The 22,771-nt window shown below is 37.2% G+C and overlaps 1 protein-coding gene across 2 annotated transcripts in view; it reads left to right on the top strand.

Moving 5' to 3' along the window:
• LOC121863409 (translation factor Guf1, mitochondrial-like) overlaps positions 1 to 22,771 on the top strand; it is a 63,724-nt gene that overhangs the window by 10,246 nt on the left and 30,707 nt on the right. Inside the window, exons 5-7 of one of the 2 annotated variants that reach the window (XM_042362037.1) lie at positions 8,940 to 9,077; positions 11,759 to 11,895; positions 14,371 to 14,500. In XM_042362037.1, the coding sequence (XP_042217971.1) occupies positions 8,940 to 9,077; positions 11,759 to 11,895; positions 14,371 to 14,500 (405 nt within the window). The remainder of the gene's footprint in view (positions 1 to 8,939; positions 9,078 to 11,758; positions 11,896 to 14,370; positions 14,501 to 22,771) is intronic. The other variant, XM_042362038.1, reaches the window with a different exon arrangement.

Genomic DNA, 22,771 nt, shown 5'->3' with positions numbered 1-22,771 from the left:
ACGGTGGGTACCACGGGCAAGAAAGCCACTGAACATTGCCCATTAAAGTACCTGTAAAATAGAGAGTAAACCCCCGATATAACGGACCCTCTGACCCGTTTGGACTAGGTTCATATATTACGGACTCGGGTCCGTTATGGTAAAATATTATGGACTCAATTACTCGAATTACCGAAAAACCCAAATTAATCAAGTTCGGAATATTTTAACATTATACAGTATTCGACAATTTATGAATTTTTGTGTTCGAGAATTTGTTCATTTTCTCTTCAGTTTGTTGAGATTGTTCCTCGTTATTCCAAACAACAAACATCTCGGTTATCTTGCCATGGTTGCCACATAAAATATTCTATTTGTAATTATACTATGCCTTCGTTACCATATTTTACAGCATGTAAGACGCACGGCTATATAAGACGCCTCCCCCATTTTAGCAGGGAGTATTAAGGAAACTTTTTTGTGTGTGTTTTCCTCCAGTAGCCATAGTTTTCTTAAAACAATATACTGTACTATACAGTACCGGTAAATGTGAGGAATAAATAAAAATGATACCAATAGATAAGTTACAACAAAAAATACTGTTGTCAATTATTTCTTTTACTTTTTCACAATATGTATGTAAGATGTTGTGTGCATGTAACTAAGTAAAAATAAATGAAGAAAGTTACTTATGCGGTATCTGCCCGAAAATACAAGTTGAAAAAAAAAAAAACAGCTTGGCCCAGTAGCCTGGTGGTTACACAGACTAGTCTACCCTGGTTACAAGCTGCCAGCGATGTTAACAGATGTAAATGTGAAAAGGTTATCTGTAAATCTTCATTTTCATCAGGTATTTGTAGATTTAAAAATAAATATTGCAGGTATGGCATTAATAGATTGTAATGCTTGTAAGAGTTCAGAAATGGTTACACTTTAGCTACCTCTGAAGAGTTGGGTGTCTGCCATACGGACGGTAATCGTCTCCGGTTATCGTTATCAGTGCAGTACAGAGTAGTTATAGATTGAACTTTTATATTTACAATAATTATTTTTTAATTAATTAAAATGAATAATAAAATTTAAGTAAGCTGTAATTGCTCATAGGAGCGATTTTGGCTTGTGCAGGACAATAAGACCCTTGTCGTTGACACGATGAGTATAATTCAGTCAAAACCTGTTAAAGAACAATTCACATATAACAAAGGCTGATACATCAGGACACAGTTTGTATAATATGATCAATATACAGTACATAAATACACTTATTAAAGTTATTTAGAGTTCTTAGAGGATTTAATAGCTCACAATCACACTAACGTTTTGGGGTCTAGGGTTAGACCAACGAGAACAAATATAATATCTTCCTGGTAGCTGTTGTCTCTACAGTAGGAGGCGATAGACTGTCCGCCATAGCTGCTACCAGTGTGGCCGACGCGCCCATTTAAACACCTCAGCAAAATTCGTCGTCAACACTCTGTCTCTCCTCTCACCCTCTCTCTCTCTCTTCTAGTTTATCTTACTGTGGCGGTAATACAACATATTTTGAATTCTGGAGTTGGGTAAGGTAGAATTTAGCCTACTGGAGACAGCAACCAGGCATTTATTACCTTGAGGGAGACCACAACTTCGCATATAGGATGCAGGCTGATATTTTTAGCCATTTTTCAAACAAAAAGTGCGTTTTATATGCCTTAAAATATGGTAATTTGATAGAAAAGGAGCTCTGGGTCACTAGAATTACCAAAAAATCAAGTACTTGAGATGGTGAGTGCTGGCACCATTGTTAGGAAGAGCAGGAATGATCAGCTGTGTAACGACACTCTGTAAACAAGTCCGGTAATATACTGTACTACAGCGCAATAGCTCATCTGGGATTGAGAGTGGGATTTTCTGGAGAAAATAATTTTTTTGGATAATGTTCTATTAAACCAGTACCAAATAAACATATATAATACAGTAACATCTCCGTTAGCCAGAATCCCTCACACCCAGAACTCTCAGATAGCCGGAATTGAAATTTGCTTGGAAAATCATTCCCAAAGTCAGAATTTTCTAAAAAAATTTCCGTCTTTAGGAAAAATTTTTCCAAGGTTGAAAATTGAGAGCATTTCTGAAAATGTCTTGAATAAAGACGAAAGCTGAAGTGTTTTGCGGGGGGGGCCTACCTGACCTAACTCAATGTCAGGTGGAGGTAGGGTGGGGGGGGGTCTCATATTACTAACCTTCTGATGGAATGTCAGGTTACCTTTCTTGGGTGGGGGATTAGTGTGTCTCATGACCTGAAGATGTCTTGAATAAACACGATACCTTAAGTATTTTTAGGGAGATTGTGATAAGTATAAGTATAAATGTGCAAAGTTGTATCCCTTCAGCATTACATTACATAACATTTTAAAATATGGAGTGAGAAAGCAGAAAGGTGTGAGTGATTAGAGAGATGGAGTTGAAATGAGTGTTGCCAAGTGCTCCTCAACAGTTGATATTTAACTCGCTACCATGCAGTCACACATGCGCAGATTTGTCATACAATAAGACCCTCACTCCTCATGCTAGCTGTCTTAATTCCCTCCCCCCTCCTCCGGCACACCTCACTGGCTGCGCACCCACACATAGTTTTGTATCTTAAAATGTAAATCATATTTTTTCCTGTAGTTCATTCATCTTAAACTATTTCATAATGTATAGATTATTGCATATTGTATGATTTGACTCAATAAATCTCTCATGTTCTTGGATAATATTCCCTCTTGTACATTTAGTATTAAACAAATCATGTTAAATCAATGGGAAGAATGTATGATCGTTTAACTAAAAAATCAGTACAGCTTCAGAATTAAAAGTTGTACAATAATTCCAAGATTCGACCTTGAGTTTGACCATCTTACATTCCATCACTGCTGTCACCCACACGGCCACATGGCGGGCAAGTCAGCGATTCACTCCACAGCCACACACACACACACACACACACTGTATTAAGTTTTTAATTTCTAATTTCACTGTTTTATTGATATAGTTGGTAGATATAAGCACTGTACTGTAAAATAAAAAATGTGGCAATTTTGCAGTGGGTGGCTGGCCAGACCAAAGACTGTGATTGGAGAAATTTACTTTGCTTTTACCCGGTACATAAAATTTATGGCACTTGGTGCAGCTACTGAGTTTGGGTATTTTAAAACATACAAGCATGAAAACAATATACTGGATGCTTGTATTTATTATAAATACCAAAATTCCAAGTGTATCGAGTGCCATAAATATTTGCAAACAAGGTAATAGGGCACATGTGACCAAGCCACTCAGCTCAGCTCACATGAACCTAGACTTAACACTACCACTCCACACCCCTGGCAGACAGACAGACTTTCAATTGAGTTATATGCCTGGCAGGTATTATAGTTGGTCACTAAACAAGCAGGAATAGAATGATAGTGGTGGTAATATACAACCCTCGCATATACCCTGTAGTTGTATTAGAAGCTTGTTATATAAATATTTTCTCCTGGGGCGAGACCCTGCCATGTTTAGGGCTTAACCGTGCAAGTGAACTGCTCCTCAAGCATAGTTAAATGATCATAGTTACTTTGGATTGTTGGTGTATAACGGACCGAGTCCTTTATTATTCCGGATATAACAAACTTTTGGCTTTAACAGGCCGGCCTTCCCCCAATTAGTATTTTATATTGGGGGTTTACTGTATTCACTTAAATTACACTGAGAATATTGGGCATTGTTGTAGGATGTATAATTAGTCTATTGGTCCACTGTGCATGGGATAATTGGTGGATGTAATTAAGAAAAGAAAAAGAACTTTGATTTTTAATATAAAGGTGAGTGGTAATGATTCATTTACCTTGAAAGGAGTTATTGGTGTAAAATTATATTTTATAGATGATGGTAGTGGTTACTGGTATGTGTATGGTCTCATCTTGATAAATGATTTGTGTTTGTTAGTGATTTACTACAGGTATTAATATGTGACTTCTTGAGACGTTAGATCTAGGCTGTTAGTTATGAAATCAAAGTAACAGTATAGAAGTGAAGTGAAGTTATAGGGAAAGGGAGATAGATAACCAAAGAAAACTGAGTAGGGACAGTAGAAAGTTTACCTATATTGGGTAAGAAGCAGACAAGCTACAAAATCAAAAGACACCAGCAAATGTAGTCAGCGTTTAGAGGGAGGTTTGAAGATTATTTTACAAAATGCATCGGTAAAAGAGTGGGTGTTGGCAATGCATGGGCAAGGAGTTTGAAGGACATGTATACCTGCTAACTATTACTTGCTACAATTAGGAGCTTAATTTAACCTCGACTTATGACCACCCGGACATACGACCGCCGCTGTCGTATAAAATATTTTTCAAATTACGTATTTTCGAGTCCAACATTAGTGATCGCGCTGTGTACTGACAGAATTTTAGTTTGTAATTCCCTTTAAAATGGCTGGCAATTGTAAAAGTGAGAGTTCTCGTGGTGCTGAGAAGAAAAAGAGACACCCATTTTAGATTTTCTATGTATTATTTTCGCATTTTCGACTTTCGACCAATTCGACTTACGACCTGGTCGTTGGTCCCTAACCCCGTCGTAAGTTGGGGACCGACTGCATTTATTTAAGTAAGAAAGGATATGCAAGTGATATCTCCATTAGCCGGAACAATTGGTACAGAGCACTTCTGGGAATGAGAGATTTCTGGGTAACGAGACGACTCTCAAAGCTGAAAAAATCCTCATCCCCGGAATTTTCCTGGTAGCGGAAAAATGTTCTCGGACGTTCCAGAATGATGCATAATTTCATCTCTCAAAGCTGGAAAAATCTCCTTCATCCTCGGAATTTTCCGGGTAACGGAGAAATATTCTCGGAAGTTCCAGAAATTGCACATTACATCATCTCTTGAACCTATAAAAATATCACCCATCCCCAGAATTTTCCAGGTATCGGAAAAATTTTCTCATGATTTCTGGAAAATGCGCCTGATTTTCATGTCTCAACCCCGGAAGAAACGCCCCATCTCAGGTATTTTCCAGGAACGTACAGTGAGTTCTGCTATAACTCGTGTTTTGATAACGCGAATTTGCTCTAACGCGATTTATGAATTAGGAACGATATTTGTATAACGCGAACGCTTGTTTGCTATGACGCGATTTTTGCTTACTATTTCTCCAATTTTGTGGTATTAACTGTGAATATGGTAAAGAAGAATATCTCCAAGAAGCGTTCTGGTGATAGAATTCCCGGTGATGATCGTAAAAGAAAGGATATAACACTTGAAGAGAAGCTCGATGTTATCAACCTCAAAATCACCCTTCTCCCCCATCAAGTTACATTCATATTTTTTCAAGGTAAAGTATTACATTTACTGTATGATTTCATTATTAGATATGAATGTAACATTTATTTAGACTGTGCTATCCTTTGTGTTAGGCGAACTACTAAATTTTTTCGATTTCGAGTAATCTGCACCTAACCCTATTTTCTCCATAAGCCCTGTTATTTCTATTACGCGATTTTCTATAACACGATATTTTACAAGAACACAATTATCGCGTTATAGCAGAACTACCTGTACTGTGAAAATTTTCTCTGAATTTTTAGAGAAAATTTAAATTCCGGCTGTCAGACAGTTCTGGGTTTGAGGGATTCCGGCTAGCGGAGATATTACTACAGTACTGTACCATGTAATAAATAGTAATGTATTCAGTAAATCAGAAAAAAGTACATCATTCTGAAATGAATTGTTGACAAAGCAAAAGATGGAATACTGGACATGAGAAGAGAGTAAAGATCCAGTTCAATTGTATGTTAGATTTACTATTGAGAGAGGTGTAGCAAAAACAGTATTTTAGGGGAAGTGCTGAGTGAGTCCAGGAAAGAGATTGGATGTATGAACCAAATATTTACATGAGAAAGCATGAGATATTTTTTGGGGGGAGATGGGTGTAGTAGTGTGTGGTATACAGTATATGGATCTGAAAAAGGTACATGATAAAGCAGATACAGTACTGTATAAAGATAATATTGAAGTTTTGAAAAAATGAAGTTATTGAAAGGTGTCCTGAGTTTATTTAGGGAGAGCAAAGCTTGTGTGAGGAATTTGTTGGAATGAGGGAAATGGTCTCCATTGAAGGTAGGACTACATGAAGGATGTTTTAAGTCTCTGGCTGTTCAGGATTTATGTGGTAATGGTAGTGAGTGAGTCAGCTACTCCACTGGGCAATATAAAAGACAATTTACTAATGTTAATGAGTTTGAAAGAATGAATACTTAAGGGAAGTTCATAATGCATGTGAATAAATAAAAAATTATGAAAATAAGTAAACATGGAGAAATGGATAAAGGATAGCATCTTGAATGGAGGTAAAATGAAGGAATTGAGATGTTTCAGATATCTGGAACTGGTTGTCAACAAATGGAACAAGGAGCATTGAATGATGAATCACTGATTAGTGGAGACAAGAAAATAAGAGAATACCATATCAGAAGAGATAAAGATTGGGATACACAAGAGCATCATTAAGCAGACACAGCATTATACAGGTGTGAAGCACAGACTCTGGGTGCAAGAGGAAGGACCTTATTAGAAACAGAAGAAAGTGCTTAAGAGCGGTATGTGAGGTGAATAGGAGGCAGAGAATAAGGAATACAGAAACCGGAAATGTATAAATGGAGTTTCAGAGAGGATCAGGGTTTGTTTAGGTGGTATGTTTGTACAGTATTGAGAAGTAATTCAGGGATGTATGGTAGGATGGAAAGGGGGAGACCAAAGACTAGAAAATTTAGGATGAAGGACACACTCGGTAAGAGGGTTAGATGTTTAGGAAACGGCAATACAGGTATGGGACCATTTATCTGGTGTCCCAGTATCAGGAATGCTTCAAAACCTGGCTGTGTTTTAGAATGAATTATTTAAAATTAGCACAGCTCCTGGGCTGAGTGGGGATATTTCCAACCATCCCCACCTGTGAACTATAATTTATGTATTGGTAGATATACTGTATGTAATTTTCTTCCTTTTTTATTTAGTTACAAATACACACAATCTTACATAAAAAAGTGAAAAGAAATAGTGCTAATTATCATAAGGTATAAAGTACTTTTCAACTCTTAATTTTAGGTAGATATATGTAAAAAAATTTATGCTCATTCATACTCATTGTTTAATGGTAAACCCTGCTGCCATATGGCATCACAAAAATTGTGACCAAGTCCCAGGTTGCTGATCTGACTTTCTGCACTTAATAAATACTATTGTAGTGTATTTATAATCACTTAATAAGTAATATTGTACAGTGATCCCTCGGTTAACGAGCGCCTCGGTTAACGAGATTTCGGTTAACGAATTACCTTCCATAAGATTCTTAACTTCGGTTAACGAGCAATCCCTCGATTAACAAGTTTTTAACGAGCGCCCCTCCACATGTTTTTGCTTGCATTTGGCGGTCCACCAGTTGTAGTATTAGTCCGCCAATACAGTAATCGGTTCTAGGGCTTAAATTCCTTACTATTTTAGTAAATATCAAGAAGTTTGTACTATTCAATAATTTTAAAAGTTTTATATTAAATTTTTTAGTCATTTTAACAATTATTGAACATAATTGAAGTATAGGAAGCTATTTTTTTGCGCGCCAAACAGCCTGTCAACACACCATACAGGCGTCAGTCTCTGTGTCTTTTCAGTGGAGGTAACATCTTGCTTGAGACTCTCTTCAACTGAACGCTTTTTTTCTGTGTTTCCAAGCAAATTATTGGTCAATTTGAAATTTATTTTACATATTGACAATATATAATGCAGTGCAGTGTTGATTTAAAGAAAATAATCTTGAATTAACCAAGAAAACTAAAATTTTATGGGTGAAATGGCACCATGGGGTGACTTCTCTTCCACCCCAGTGCCTTCTCTTCTCCTCCACCCCCATTCTAATTCCCATCATCATCATCATCCAGGAGCCTTCTACATACACACCTCAAAGTAAGTGTACTTTACTACCTTTTTTGTTGATTTTAGGCAATTTTCGGTGAACTAGAACCAATTACCCAAAAACCCATTGAAACAATGGTTTCGGTTAACGAGCAACCTTCTGGAATGAATTGTGCTCGTTAACCGAGGGACCACTGTATTGTACAATTTTGTTTATTTGCATATACCCTGGTTTATGCATTACAGGGTAATCATTTGTGTAAGTGTACAAGTAACCAAATTGAGCCATCATACAGTATAACACTCAAAGGTGGTAAATAACGTTGTTAGGAAGGTGTCTTCATATCAAATATTATAGTGTGATATTGTGACCCCTGTTGAAACCTCTCACACAAATGCACCTTGATTAAACAACCTTCTGATACAGCTTATCCTTTCATTTTCAAGTCATATTACAAATTACATACAGTATTGTATTTTTTCTCTATTACTGAAGATGTTTTATTAATCATGATGAACCATATGCAGGTTCTCCTCTATTTACAAACTAGTTACGTTCCTGAGGCTTGTTTGCGAGTCCAACTTTACTCTTGTAGATACCAAACATATTGTAAAAAATTAAAAGATTATGGATATTTAGTACAGCTATACCCTTTAATACAGCCTTAAAACTTGGCTCACTCTTCTCCTCTTAGGTAATGTTTGTTCTATCTGGAATTTTCTTCAAAATAACCCAGTCTCATCCACATTAAACACCTGTTCTGGCAGGTAATCCCCTCAGTGATGATGTTTGTAAGTTGAACGTTCTTAAGTAGAGGAGCACCTGTATAATACTTCTCAATCAATTCGCAGGCCGCACAGAGACATGGTTTGGGCCGAATGTGGCCCATACCTGCTTTAGAGGGTTTGAGTAAACAGTCTTGTGCTTTATTTTGAGAAATGTTTTTTATTACACAGTATCCATTTTGGTTGTAGCCAGAGAATGCATGTGCTGTAATAATTTGATAGATTCGTAATAAATGCAATAAAAAATTTTATTTACAGGTATCTGCTAAGTTGGGAAGTGGTGTAATTGATGTTATAGAGGCTGTTATTGAGGGAGTGCCATCTCCAAAGGGGAAATGTAGCAAAGAAGCTTCCCTCCGTGTCCTTCTCTTTGACTCTTGGTTTGACAAGTACAAGGTGTGTATAGTAGAGTTACAATTTTTAATGAATGATTTTATGAGCTGGAAATTTTTTATTTTTTTTTTTTCATCCACTCTGATGCCAAATTGTTAAATATGCTCAGTCTAATACAGTTTTACTGTACATTCAATCTCAAAGCTGAGATAACTGATACATTTGGAGATGCAGTTTTATTTATTTATTTAATTAATTAATTTATTTTTGTTTTTTTTATGGGATTAGCCCACCAGGGCACAGGTCAATGACCCACATCAGGGCCTGGGGGCAAAAATATAATAATAATAATAATAATAATATTTATACAGTAGTCCCTCGGTTAACGAACACAATTTGTTCCAGAAGGTCGTTCGTTAACCGAAACCATTGTTTCAATGGAATTTTGGGTAATTGGTTCCAGGTCACTGAAAATTACATACAAAGTAAAAATAAATGCAGTAAAGTACACTTACTTTGAGGTGTGTATGTAGAAGGCTCCTGGTTGATGATGATGATGGGAATTAGAAGTGGGGGTGGAGGAGAAGGGAGAAGAGAAGGAAGTGGTGGGTGGAAGAGAAATCACTCGATGCTTCATGCCGTCATTTCACCCATAAAATTTTAAGTTCACTTGGTGTAATTCAAGATTATTTTCTTTAAATCAACACTACACTGCACTATATATTGTCAATATGTAAAATAAATTTCAGAATGACCAATAATTGTACTGTAAAAATGTAAAAATAGTTTATGTTCAAGAGAGCCACAAGCAAGATTTTACCTCCACTAACCAGAGATACAAACTGACGCCTTGCTGGGTGAGTCAAGTAGCTGATCGGCGCAGCAAAAACTAGTTTACTGTACTGAAATTATGTTAAATAAGTGTTAAAATGACTAAAAATTTTAATATAAAACTACAAGTACTTGGAAAATTATTGAATAGTACAACCTTCTTGATATTTACTCAAATGGGAACGAATTTAAGCCCTAGAACCGATTACTGTATTGGCGGACTAATATTCCAGCTGGTGAGCAAGCGCAAACATGTTGACATGATTTTGTAAAAATTTCGTTAACCGAATTTTTGTTCGTTAACCAAATTGAAGATTCTTATTGAAGGTAATTTGCTAACCAAAATTTTGTTAACCGTGGCATTCCTTAACTGAGGGATCACTGTATTAATAATGATAAAAATTATAAAAAATTAGAAAAAATATTAAATAATAATAATAATATTAAATAATAATAATAATAATAAAGGACCATAAATAAAAAAAGATCAATAGTGAGAAACAATATATGTATGTTGTGTTGTCAAAGTAAGAGAAACAATTGAAACCCTGCAATTGTGTGTACTGTACTTTCTCAAAATAATAAGAAATTCCTGTAGATATGTAGGATATTGTGTGTAAAATGAAAGTATAAAGTCAAGGAGGACCCATAGGAGTAAACGATATGCTGTGATTAAAGAATGCAGAAATATATGGGGGGCCATATTGTGCTTACTTGTACAAGGATGTATTCTGAAACAGGAAATCATAACTGATGTTAGGGAACAGAATATTTAGTATGTTTGGTGTTTCAACTGGATCCCAAGAGATAAGAATGTCCAGTATTCAGAAACATGACCAACTAACATGATTACAGTGGTCCCTCGGTTAACGAATTAGCTCCCATAAGGATTTTCAGTTTGATTCACGAAATCCTTACGACAAACACGTTTTGTTGTGCGCATCAGCTGATTGGCCAGTCCGCCAATACAGTACCGGGTAATCAGTTCTATGTTTACATTCGTTTCCAGTGGAGTAAATATCAAGAAAGTTGTGCTCTTGAATATTCCTGCATTTTTTATATTAGAATTATTGGTCATTCTGAAATTTAGTAAACATATTGATAATATATACAGTACAGGGAACAGTTTTAGTGTGCCAATCAGCTGATTGAATCACCCAACAATGCTTCCCGGTTTAACTTTGTTTACAGTGGAGTGAATATCCAGTTTGTTGGTCTCTTGAATATTTTTGCATTTTTACATTGAAATTATTGGTCATTCTGAAATTTAGTTAACATATTGATATTATACAGTGCAGAAATTATTACAAAACATGAAGAAGGCATTAGAACCAATGCACTCTGTAAAGATTGTGGCATGTCATCATCGACTGCCTCTACAATCAGCTGTTTGATATGTAAACAAAGCTGCCGGGAATATAACATACACCTCCTCAAAGTAAGTTAAAATACAGTATTCTATTGTTTTTTATTTATTATTATACAGTATACTGTACAGTACAGTACTGTATTTAGTTTATATTTAATGTTTTGTTAATAATAGATTTGGTTAACAAAATTTTCGGTTAACGAATGACTCTGTGGAACAAATTGTGTTCGTTAACCGAGGGACCACTGTAGTTGAAATCATGGAAATTTTGGGGAAGGAAGGGTCAAGGTTGATGATTGTAGAGGAATATCCATGAGTCATTCATTCAGTAGTCCTTGGATCTTTACAGGCTATGAGGACTTTATTTTACACATAAGAGAAAATTTCGTGTCACTACTTTTTTTGAATATGTAGTAGATGTTTGAATATTTTTTTTTTTTGTTGATCATTGAATATTGCATAATACCCGGCATTGTACAGTATTATATTAGGCTTTATGAAATTCTTGTACATAGGGTCGTTATATTTCTTCCTTTTATTTCAGGGAGTTGTGTGCTTGATATTGGTGGTTGATGGTACGTTAAAGAAAGGAGATCATGTCACATCTTCACACTCGGGAAAGTCTTATGAAGTTAAAGACTTGGGAATTCTTACACCTCGGGAAACTACAGTGCCACAATTGTAAGATGTTAAAGACTTAGTGCGTATCAGATAATTACTGCACAGGGTATTCATAGAGTCCCTATGTATTTCAGTGAAATTACGGGTAACTATGTTAAATTCAATTATAAAACGGTAGCATTTCGTACTGCATTTACAGCATCTTCTGGGACACGTGGACATCCAGATCTTGGTTCATCATTAACAGATCCTGTTCTTTTGAATTTATTCAACAATTTGCGTATTGTCTTGTCTGTAGGACTTGACTTATGAAATTTTATTTGAAACTTCCCTCTAATTTCTCTCCATGAATACACAGTGTTACCACAAGCACACATTCTTGCACATTCATCTTCATGGAGTTTGCAATAAAAATCAATAAAAACCATTATTTCACTGAAATAGATAGGAACTTTATAAACACCCTATATATAGCTTAACTCCTTATCCAGTAAATTGTTTGGTTCACTTTACTTTTCTTTCTCCAATCATTGTCTTTATGAATTTACTATCAGTTGCAAATACTGAAGATGGAACAGCCTTTCAGTGGACTAGCATCCTGCCAAGATATGATCAGTTGTCCTGCCACCTTGTATCATAGCAGGAAAGGGTTATATATTTAAGAAAGAGGTTAAATTGACATCACTAAATATCTCCAAGTACAGTACTTTGATTACTCTCTGAAATGTGTAAAATTTTGTCCAAGTGCAGGAGACCCTATCTTTATCTTGGCTCTAAAGATTGTAGATCGCTGTTTATTGCCAAAATAATTAAGTAACTTGTTTTTATATCAAAGTAGGATGATGAAATCTTATTTCATAATTAATCAAGGCTGGACTGGGTAACTTGTGTCATGCAACCAGCTATGTCTACAGAATTAAAGCCAATTTAACCACTTTCATCAGAAAATGCTGAACCATTTATATTTCTCCCATATTTGTTGTTATCATTTACACATAGAATTTCTTTTGTTAATACAGTAGATATAATATGGGAAGCATTAGGCTCTTTTAACAAATGTCACAAGCACAGCAGAGTCTTAACTAATACTACTACAGTTTCAAAATTCCACCATAAATCTTGTACATATGCAGTAAGAGGGAAAATATACTGTACAGTATACCGGTATGTAATACAGTGGGGTATGCTATAACGAACGGATCCTACTACGAATATTCCTATAACGAACTGTTTTACCTATAAAATTGAGAATGCTATAACGAACGAAACTCCTACAACGAACATTATTTAAAAAAAAAAAATTTTTTTTTTTTTTTTTTTTTACTAATTTATTGTTTTTTTATTACAAGTATTAATGATATTGGTTATTTCAGGGGTTTAGATGCATATTTATGCACTTTTTTACAATTTTTACAATTTTATATTATATTTTTCAGTGTTAAGTGGTTGTATTTGGTGGCCTGGAACGGATTAATCCTATAATGAACGAATGCTATAACGAACAAGGTTCTAGAACCAATTAGATTCGTTATAGCATACCCCACTGTAATATATTAATGTTTTTTGCACTCATGTAATTCCAACAGCATTATTATGGTGGTCCCTAAGGCATTTTCAGTACCTTGCCAGAACCGGACTTTCACTTTCCGCGGTGCATCTACTCATATACACAGTGAAGTATAATTTTTTTTTTTTATTCAGCTCATAAAATTTATACAAATTACCCGGCCAGAATATAATTTACATTCCTGGAATTCTTACAATATGATGATCATTTTGAATATAAACATCATGGATTTTGTATTAGACATACAAATTTTAGATCTAATGTAATAATTTGGTTTACACAAAGCAAATATTTTATCTTTTGTGCAAAATATATGAAGTTTACATTCAAAATATTCCCTGACCTGCAAGGAATCCAGAAATGTCAATTATATTATCCTAACTTTAGTCTGAGGTATTATTTATTACTATACTTTAAAATCTAGTGTTTTCACCCAAACATTTCTCAGAGAAGTAGGAGCTAGTGAGCTGGGAAGAGGTGGGGGGGGAGGGATTTGAGTCCATTATTTGAATGGACATTAACCTGGCGACTGTATTTCTCTTTAATATTAATTGTGTGAGCATACCATCATAAAATTAAGATGTTATTTTTACTACAACATAGGTATTGTGTCGGAAAAAGGAAAAAGTGGAGTTTGGGGGTCGGGCCAGTCTCTATTGGAATTAATCCCATATGTTCTGTTGTTCACTTTACGCGGTTTTCACTTTCCGCGGTACCCTGTGGGTTCAATTGACCGCGTAAATCGCGTAAATCGGGGTACTACTATATCGCAGTCTCAACTTCCCCCGTAAAGATCTTCATTGCAAACTCTCGGGACTCATTAGCTTGATGTGTATAGTTGGGGCATACTTTATTTGCTATAGTTTTCTCAGATAAGTAGGGTAATGTAATTTTTTTTCTTTTTTTTTTGAATGCTTAGTTATCTATTTTTTAAGTTTTGAAATCTAAAAATATTATCACCCTGCCAGGTTTACAGGACAGGTTGGATATTTCACAGCCAACATACGGTCAGCAAAAGAGGCACAAGTTGGGGACACATTCCATCTTAAGGGTGCAGTGTGCAAACCCCTCCAAGGTTTCAAGGCAGCAAAACCTATGGTATGTTTAGTGGTGATGCAGAGTATTCCAGAGAAATGTTTGTCTGTCAGGAGAGATCTAAATTTTGTTTGACATTTTTCAGCTTTGAAAAAAAAGTAGCTGGCATCAGTGTGTGCTGCCAAACAAGGCAAGGAATCACAGTTGCAGTTTATCCTTGAAATTGACAAATCTATCCAGGATATTATCCTCTTAGGTTGGTGATCAGTGCAGAATACTTTTCATGGTTAACTGTCAGCACACTTTGTTAATAGTGCATAAAGTGGACAATGTTCTTTATATTCTGTCTCTGAAGCAACTCAACTTCTATATGAATTTTTTGGAGATGCTCATATAATTAGTTTAGAAATTTAACCTTCATTCCCTTAATTCACATCTCAAAGTGTGGTAACCTTGGAGTGCAGTCTACATAGTTACCAGATTGCACTAATGTTGCCAAGTATGCTTCTTGCATGTCTAGTGTTCATACGCCAACATAAAATTATTTATTTAGATTTTTTCCTTCATGCACAAATTTGTGTATGAAAACCTTAAAGCGATAATTTAAATCATACGCTATTTTGCGTATGAAAACTTAGGAGTGTTAAGAGGATGGATGGGTATTGAGTCGAGAAAATGGATGAAATCATTTGGGTCAAGAGGTATATGAGCCTGAATGTGGAGGGGAAGAGAGCCAGACACAGGCCATAAATGACATGGGGAGAGGTTGTAAGAAATTACGAGAGAGACTGTAAGAGACCATGCAGCATGGAGAGCTGTCATCAGGAAATTACAGCCAACCCATGCAAGTGTGAAGAATGGTTATAAAACATTAATGATGATGCCAATCTCCCAGAACCAGTTGGACGCTGTAGAGACTTTCAAAAGGCAATTAAATGCTTTTCTTTTTTCAAGGGCATATGATCCTGCTGATTTTGTAGAAAACAAAATTTTTGGGGCTTTAGTGACATTGTTCTTTGGAAATAACATGCTGACGTTGTTTTAATGCTCAGTGTTTGTCATTAGTGTCTTTAAAATATTTGTATGTTGAGTGATGGTAAATTTTGTTTAAAAAAAATAAGAGGCACTTTTGAGAAACAAAATACAGTGGTCCCTCGGTTAACGAACACAACTCGTTCCAGAAGGTCATTCGTTAACCGAAAATTTTGTTAACCGAAACCATTGTTTCAATGGGATATTGGGTAATTGGTTCCACCTCACAGAAAAGTATATACAAAGTAAAGCCAAAAATGCATAAAGTCAGAAACACTCCTAAAATTCCCCTAAATCGCCCTTAAATCACTATATATATCGTACATATACACTGGAACTCTTAAATCACTACTGTAATGTGATACAGGTGATTAATTTTATCTCTTGTGCAAAATATATGACATTTATATTCAAATTATTCGTTGTCTTGCAAAGATTTCAGCAATGCAAATTATATTATCCTAACTTTAGTCGGAGATATTATATAAAATAAACACTTTAAAGCCTAAAGAAAACACGAAACTTTTGTCTGAGAAGGCAAGGAGGGAGGTAGCCAGAGAGCGTAGTAAGAGGGGTGGAGCGGGAGGTGGTGTATTTTGATTAACAGATAGTGTCTGGTGAAGTATAATTTGTTTATTTACTTGAGATTTTTGTTTTTAGCTCATAAAATTAATAGAAATTACCCGGCCGGAATATAATTTACATTGTTGGAATTCTTATACGATAGTGATTAATTTGAATATAAACAAGCTAAAATTTGCATTAGACATACAAATTTTAGATCTAATTTAAGAATTTTATTAGAGAGAGCAAAAATTTTATCTTTTGTGCAAAATATATGACATTTATATTCAAATTATTTGCTGTTTTGCAAGGAATCCAGCAATGCCAATTATATTCTCCTAACTTTAGTCTGAGATATTATTTATTATTAAACCTGTAAGCCTAGTGCTTTTCCCCAAATGTTTCTCGGGAAGAGGGGGGGGGGGTAGGGAGGAAGGGGTGACAGTGACATGTTTGACAGTTGGCACCTGTGGCGTGAAGTATTTAATTGTTAGTTTATGTCCTTTAGATTGAGTTTTTCTTTTTTGCTTATAAAATTTAATAGAAGTGACCGGGGTGAATTTAATTTGCATTGCTGGAATTCTTATAAGATAGTGATTGATTTGAATGTAAACATAGAAGAGATAACTGAATTGGCTGAGTAACTCCTCAGCTTATCAACTGATGCTTAAAATAAAATGTGATTTTTGTAAGGATTTGGTGAATCAAATTTTTTTTCGTTAACTGAATTGAAGATTCTTATGGAAGGTAATTCGTTAACCGAGGGACCACTGTACAGCATGCCCTTAAAATTCGCAGGAGTTCGGGTTTCAAAATGACCGCAAATTGCCAAATCTGTGAATATAATTTGCTGGCTGGGGGGGGGGGTGTACATTTTTTTACTTGTGTGCAAAGAAATATATATTCCCTTTGTGTTTGTCCTTAGGACAATTATTTCATTTCCTATACTGTATGTGTGTGTGTAGACACACACACACACACACACTACTACTACTACTACTACTACTACTTTGCTGCCACTCGGAATCGAGTATGACAATAATCCAGCTTTGATACAATGATATGAGTTATTAAGGATGTCACCTTCGTTGGTGAGCTCTGAGATGACTAAAGAGGCCGATACGGGACCGGCAGGGTCGTCCACAGATGTTGCACATGTGGAGGGCTACATCTAGTGCGGGAGGGGCTGCAGCTGTGTCTTTCCGGCGTTGGCGCCTGTCTGCCTCTGTATGCAGTCGGGTTAACTCGAAAGTATTGACACCTTCTTGTGTGGTGCACCTCCAAGCGTTGCAGTGTGGAGTAATAGTCTCCCAGGTGAGGGGGTCGATTTGGCACTTTTCAGGTTTGTCTTAATACTATCCTTATACCTTTTCAGTTGCCTACCGGTGTTACATTTGCTATTCGTTAGGTGACTGTAAAGTAGCTGCTTTGGTAGTCTACTGTCGTCCATGCAGGTAACATGGCCAGTCCAACGTAGTTGTTCATGGATAATGGTAGCCTCGATGCTCCTACAGTTGGTGTCAGTGAGAATACTGGCATTTGTTCTTTTGTCTTCCCAGCGAACTCGGAGGATGGAACGTAGACTACGTTGTTGAAAGTTTTCAAGTGCCTTGAGGTTCCTCCTGTATGTGACCCATGTCTCATTGCCATATAGCAGAGTGGGGAGGACCACTGCTCAATATACTTGCAACTTTGTAGATAATTTCAGCTCCCTACAGCTGAAGACACGGGTACGGAGTCTGCCAAAAGGCTTGAGATGCACATCTGATCCAATGTTGAATCTCCATCGATGTCTGCAGTGGTGGACAGGTGGGAGCCGAGATACCGAAATTGGGTAACATTAGAGAGGGCAGTACTATTAAGCTGGATGGATGGTGGAGGTGTGGCTGAACCAGGGGCAGGCTGAAAGAGAATGCGAGTCTTACGTACGTTCACCCCAAGGCCAAAGTGTGCATACGCATCTGCATAGGTGTTCAGGATCTCCTGTAGGTCGTGTTCAGTGTGAGTGACAAGGGTGAGGTCATTTGCATACTGAAGCTCAGTAATGGAAGCTGCTGACACCTTTGATCCTGCCTGGAGTCATCTTATGGGGTTGAACAGACCCTTCATCCTGTACTGGACGTCCACCCCACCGGCTAAATTGGTACTGGCACGAGTAAGGAAGGTATCCAAGAAGATGGGAAAAAGAGTTGGTGCCATTACACAACCTTATTTTACCCCTGTTTGGATGGGGAAGAACTCAGTCTGGGTGCCATTGTGCAGAACACTGCTGTTCACGCCATCGTGGAGTTGCCTCAATGCCAATGAATTTTGGTGGGCAGCCAAAACAGCTGAGGTGTCCGCCAGAGGGCTTCCCTGTTGACCAAGCCGAAGGTCTTGGTTAGGTCGATGAAGGTCATGTACAGGTCACTACGCTGTTCTCTGCACTTTTCCTGTATCTAGCGGGCAGCAAAGATTATGTCAGTGGTGCCATGTTATGGTCGAAAACCACATTGAAATTCTGGGAGGAAGTTTTCCGCCTTTAGAAGAAGTCTGTTTAGGAGGACTCGGGAGATAATCTTGCCAGCTACAGGCAGCAGCGAGATCCCGTGGTATTGCCACAGTATGACCAGTCTCCCTTGTTCTTATAAATATTGACTATGGAGGCAGTTTTAAGAGCTTGGGGGATTTCCTCCTTTCCCATATATTCTCCAGGAGAGAGTGGAGATGGCTGGTAAGCAGAGGTCCTCCTGCTTTATACACCTCAGCTGAGATTCCATCAGGACCTGAGGCTTTGTTATTTTTCATCTGTTTTGGCAGTAGGGAGCTACCCCATCCAGGGATGGAGAATATCTGAGGTGAGCCAGTTCTGGATGCTGAGGGTCCTACTTGGTAGTCAGGACATCCTCTCTCCATCCTGCACACTGTCTCTCTCACTCATTCTATGACTGCCATTCATGATAGTGCAATACTGTACATTGTTTATTTGTAATTCGCACTCCATAATTTAAAATTTATGCAACATAATGAAGAAGAAATATGATGTTGTTCATTTATACTTACACTCAATTTTGTGGGTAGCCATCAGCTGTTAAATTGTCTGGCAGTCCTGCAGCCAGTGTTACCAAACAAACCGACTGGTGCATCACCATCTCACCACTTACAGTACCATCCTCCTTCCTCTCTCCCACCCACCCACTGCATCTCACCGACAGTTCTTACGTAAGGTTGATTCGTCAGGCACCTTTTTTCCAGTATACTGTTCCAGGAATGACTTTAGGCACTTCTTATTCAGTTTATGCAATGGAATATCCGCTGAAACAAATGCCTTGCACAAATCTGCGTTGAACTGGGAACGATCAGGCCCTGACTTACTGGAACATGCAAGAAGTAGTTGTTGCTCCTTTTGTGCACTATTGGACTTAACAGCTTCGAGTCGGATGTGCTTGCTTGTTTTAAGGTGTTGTTGGACTTGAAATTTCTTGCTCGCTGTCACTGGTGCTTCACAATATTTACAAAACAGTACACTTCCATCAGTAGTAAATGCATCAAATTCCTTTACATATGATCTCAGCACTTCATTTTGGTTTCTTTGTACTTTCGGCATTTTCACGAGCAGCAGAAGAGAGTAGCTCCACACAGCAGCACTGCTCCTGACTGACTAACTCACTAGTCCAATGAGTCATGACCAGGTGTGGAAACGACAGATTAAAGCGACGTGACCTCACCTCACTTCACCTAACCACACCTCACCTCACCTCCCAGTACCACGTGTGCTCATTCAGTGGCAACAAAGAGATACTGCCAGATGAATATTTTACCAAAATATGCATTTATATGCAGTTATCTAGGTAATATGCACTTATCATAGAAATCACGCAAAATATGCATTTGCATATGAAATATGCAAATGCATAACTATCCGGGCCCTACTCATTACTATGACTGTCATTCCCATATTCTCACAAACAACAATTGACAACTCTGTTTATGTACCTTTATGTTTTACATGTTTTATTGTTTTTATCTTCAGTATTTTGATGTGTTACAATTGCTATTTTGTCACAGACCTTAGTAATGTAGTACATTAATCTACCACAAAGCTTAGTACAGAAACACATCCTCCCCTCCATTACATTAATTTATTTGGGAAAAATGGTTTTGATGAACGTAATCCACCTAACGAAAGCGTTTTAGTGGAACCTAACCATTTCGTTCAGTGGGGACTTAATGACTTTTTTCACAATATCTATGTAGGATGGTATGTGCATGTAACTGAGTAAAAATTTACGTATTTCTACCCAAAAATAAGAATTGAAAAACCATAACACCTCACAGCTTGGCCCAGTAGACTGGTGGTTACAGTGATGAGTTGACTTAGCTACAATCACTTATAATAACAAAAAATCCAGTGAAGTATGGCAGGGAGTGAGGAGAGTTACAACTGCAGACGATGTGCTAACTAGCAGTCACTCTCCCCTTACCCTCTCCCATTGCCAGGCATAAGTGTGGGAGAAATACATGACCTTTTCTCTCTTCACCTGTTTGGACACCTTCCTGCAGCTGGATGAAGGTGCTTAAGGGTGTTTGGGAGCCACCACAAGCACAAGGAGCACAGTTGTTAAGAGAGCAGAGTAGCATACGCGTGAAATTGACAAATATTTAACCTGGACTGAGGCGGAGTGAGCACGCATGACCCAGCCTCCTGGGATGCCATAAAACTCGCGGGCTTCCCGTCCCAGCTGAAAAATGCCGCCAACTTTAAAACTACCTGCAGACTTTCTTGAGTACATCCAGGGTGTCATCCGCGAATAATGGAAGGCCGCAAATTAAAAATCCTCAAATTATATGGACATGCTGTACCAATTATTATTATTATTATTATTATTATTATTATTATTATTATTATTATTATTACAGTCAACCCTCACTTTACGCGGTCCCACATTACGCGTTTCCACGTTTACACGGTGCCCTGCCAGAACCCAGGATGCTCACATTCCGCGGTGGGTGTACCCCTTTACACGGGTGAAGTATAATTTTTTTATTTAGCTCATAAAATTCATACAAATTATCCGGCCAGAATATAATTTACATTGCTGGAATTCTTACAATTTGATGATCATTTTGAATATAAACATCATAGATTTTGCATTAGACATACAAATTTTAGATATAATGTTTACTCTGAGTAAATATGTTATCTTTTGTGCAAAATATATGACATTTGTATTCAAAATATTCCTGGTCTTACAAGGAATCCAGCACTGTCAATTATATTATCCTAACTTTAGTTTGAGGTATTATTTATTACTATACCTGGTTTTCCCCCCAAAATTTCTCAGAGAGGGAAGAGCCAGCGAGTGTAGTGTGAGAAGAGGGGGAGGGAGTTGAGTCCATTATTTGAATGGACATTAACTTGGCGACTGTATTTCTCTATTTCTCTTAAGTATTAATTGTGTGCATGTACCATCATAAAATTAAGATGTTATTCTTACTAGAACATAGGTATTGTGTTGGAAAAAGTGGAGTTTGGGGGTCAGCTGGTCTCTTTTTCATTTAATCCCATATGTTATGTTATTCACTTTACGCGTTTCTCACTTTCCGCGGTACCCTGTGGGTTACATTAACCGCGTAAAGTGAGGGTTGACTGTATTATTATTATTATTATTATTATTATTATTATTAAATACTTGGGCCAAATGCACTAAACTTTGCCATTGTATATTCATAAATTAATCTTTGATGTTTAGGTTATCAAATGGGCTTTCAGATTTAGAGCTTTTTATTTAAGTGCAGGAGATAAACCCATTTTGTTATGGTAAATTTTATTACTGTGATTATTATTTATGTACAGTTGCTGTCAAAAGTAATCATCCACCCCTTCTACTACCATACCTGTGAGCTCAAGGCGGATCACAAGAGGGTGAGGGAGGTATTGGTGGGAAGAGAGCTAGTGTTGGACTCGGGTAAGGTAGGAGGGTGCAAGTCAAGGACTTTAATGACCCTGGCAGTTGATAGGTCTAAAGCCCAAACAACCAACCGATCAGGAGTGCGGGGTATCTGGGGAGGTGAAATATGTACTTAACTTTCCCTTAGTTATCTATGCCTTTACATGAGATTCTGGTGAGGAATGTGAGTGAGCTTTTGGCAGGTCATGTGTCATTAGGGTTGATAAGGCATCTGGCTTCCATCAGGGAAAGCCCCTGATATAACAATACTGTATAAGATAGAGGGGGGCGTGGCTTGCTCACTACCAGTAACACTAAACGAGGCTGTTACTTAATCACTTCCACCTCTCGCCACTACTGTTCTCGAAGAAAATATTTTTGAAGAAAAAATTAAGAAAAAATTGTAACTTGATCACTTCCACCTCGCCACTACCGTTTAAAAAAATCAATATTAATTGATAAAAAAGAACGAATTTTTGGATACAATGTGACCTGTCCACCCTGTAATATCTTTATTAGAGTTGTGAAAATCAGTACGAGGTGATGAGGTGGTAGTGGCAATGGTGTTTGGCCACCGCTTCACACCCAGCCCAGGATGGAACACTAAAGAATGTTGATTGGCAAATTATTGGACTGTGCGGCTGGATACAATGTGTCAAATTGCAAGGGAGGTTGGGTTCACTGTGAGACGTTGGTTAACCTGCTGGGAGGAGTCTGGGAACTTGGGAAACCAGCTGACATTTGATCTATTAAAATGACTAATTTCGGTGTGTAATGTAAACAAAACATATTTGAACTTCTAATTCAT

The sequence above is a fragment of the Homarus americanus genome, unplaced genomic scaffold, assembly GCF_018991925.1.
Source record: "Homarus americanus isolate GMGI-L3 unplaced genomic scaffold, GMGI_Hamer_2.0 scaffold19518, whole genome shotgun sequence".
In the NCBI taxonomy this organism is placed as follows: Eukaryota; Metazoa; Arthropoda; class Malacostraca; order Decapoda; family Nephropidae; genus Homarus; species Homarus americanus.
The sequence above is the reverse complement of the archived record's forward strand: the minus strand, read 5'-3'. Positions and strand labels throughout refer to the sequence as shown.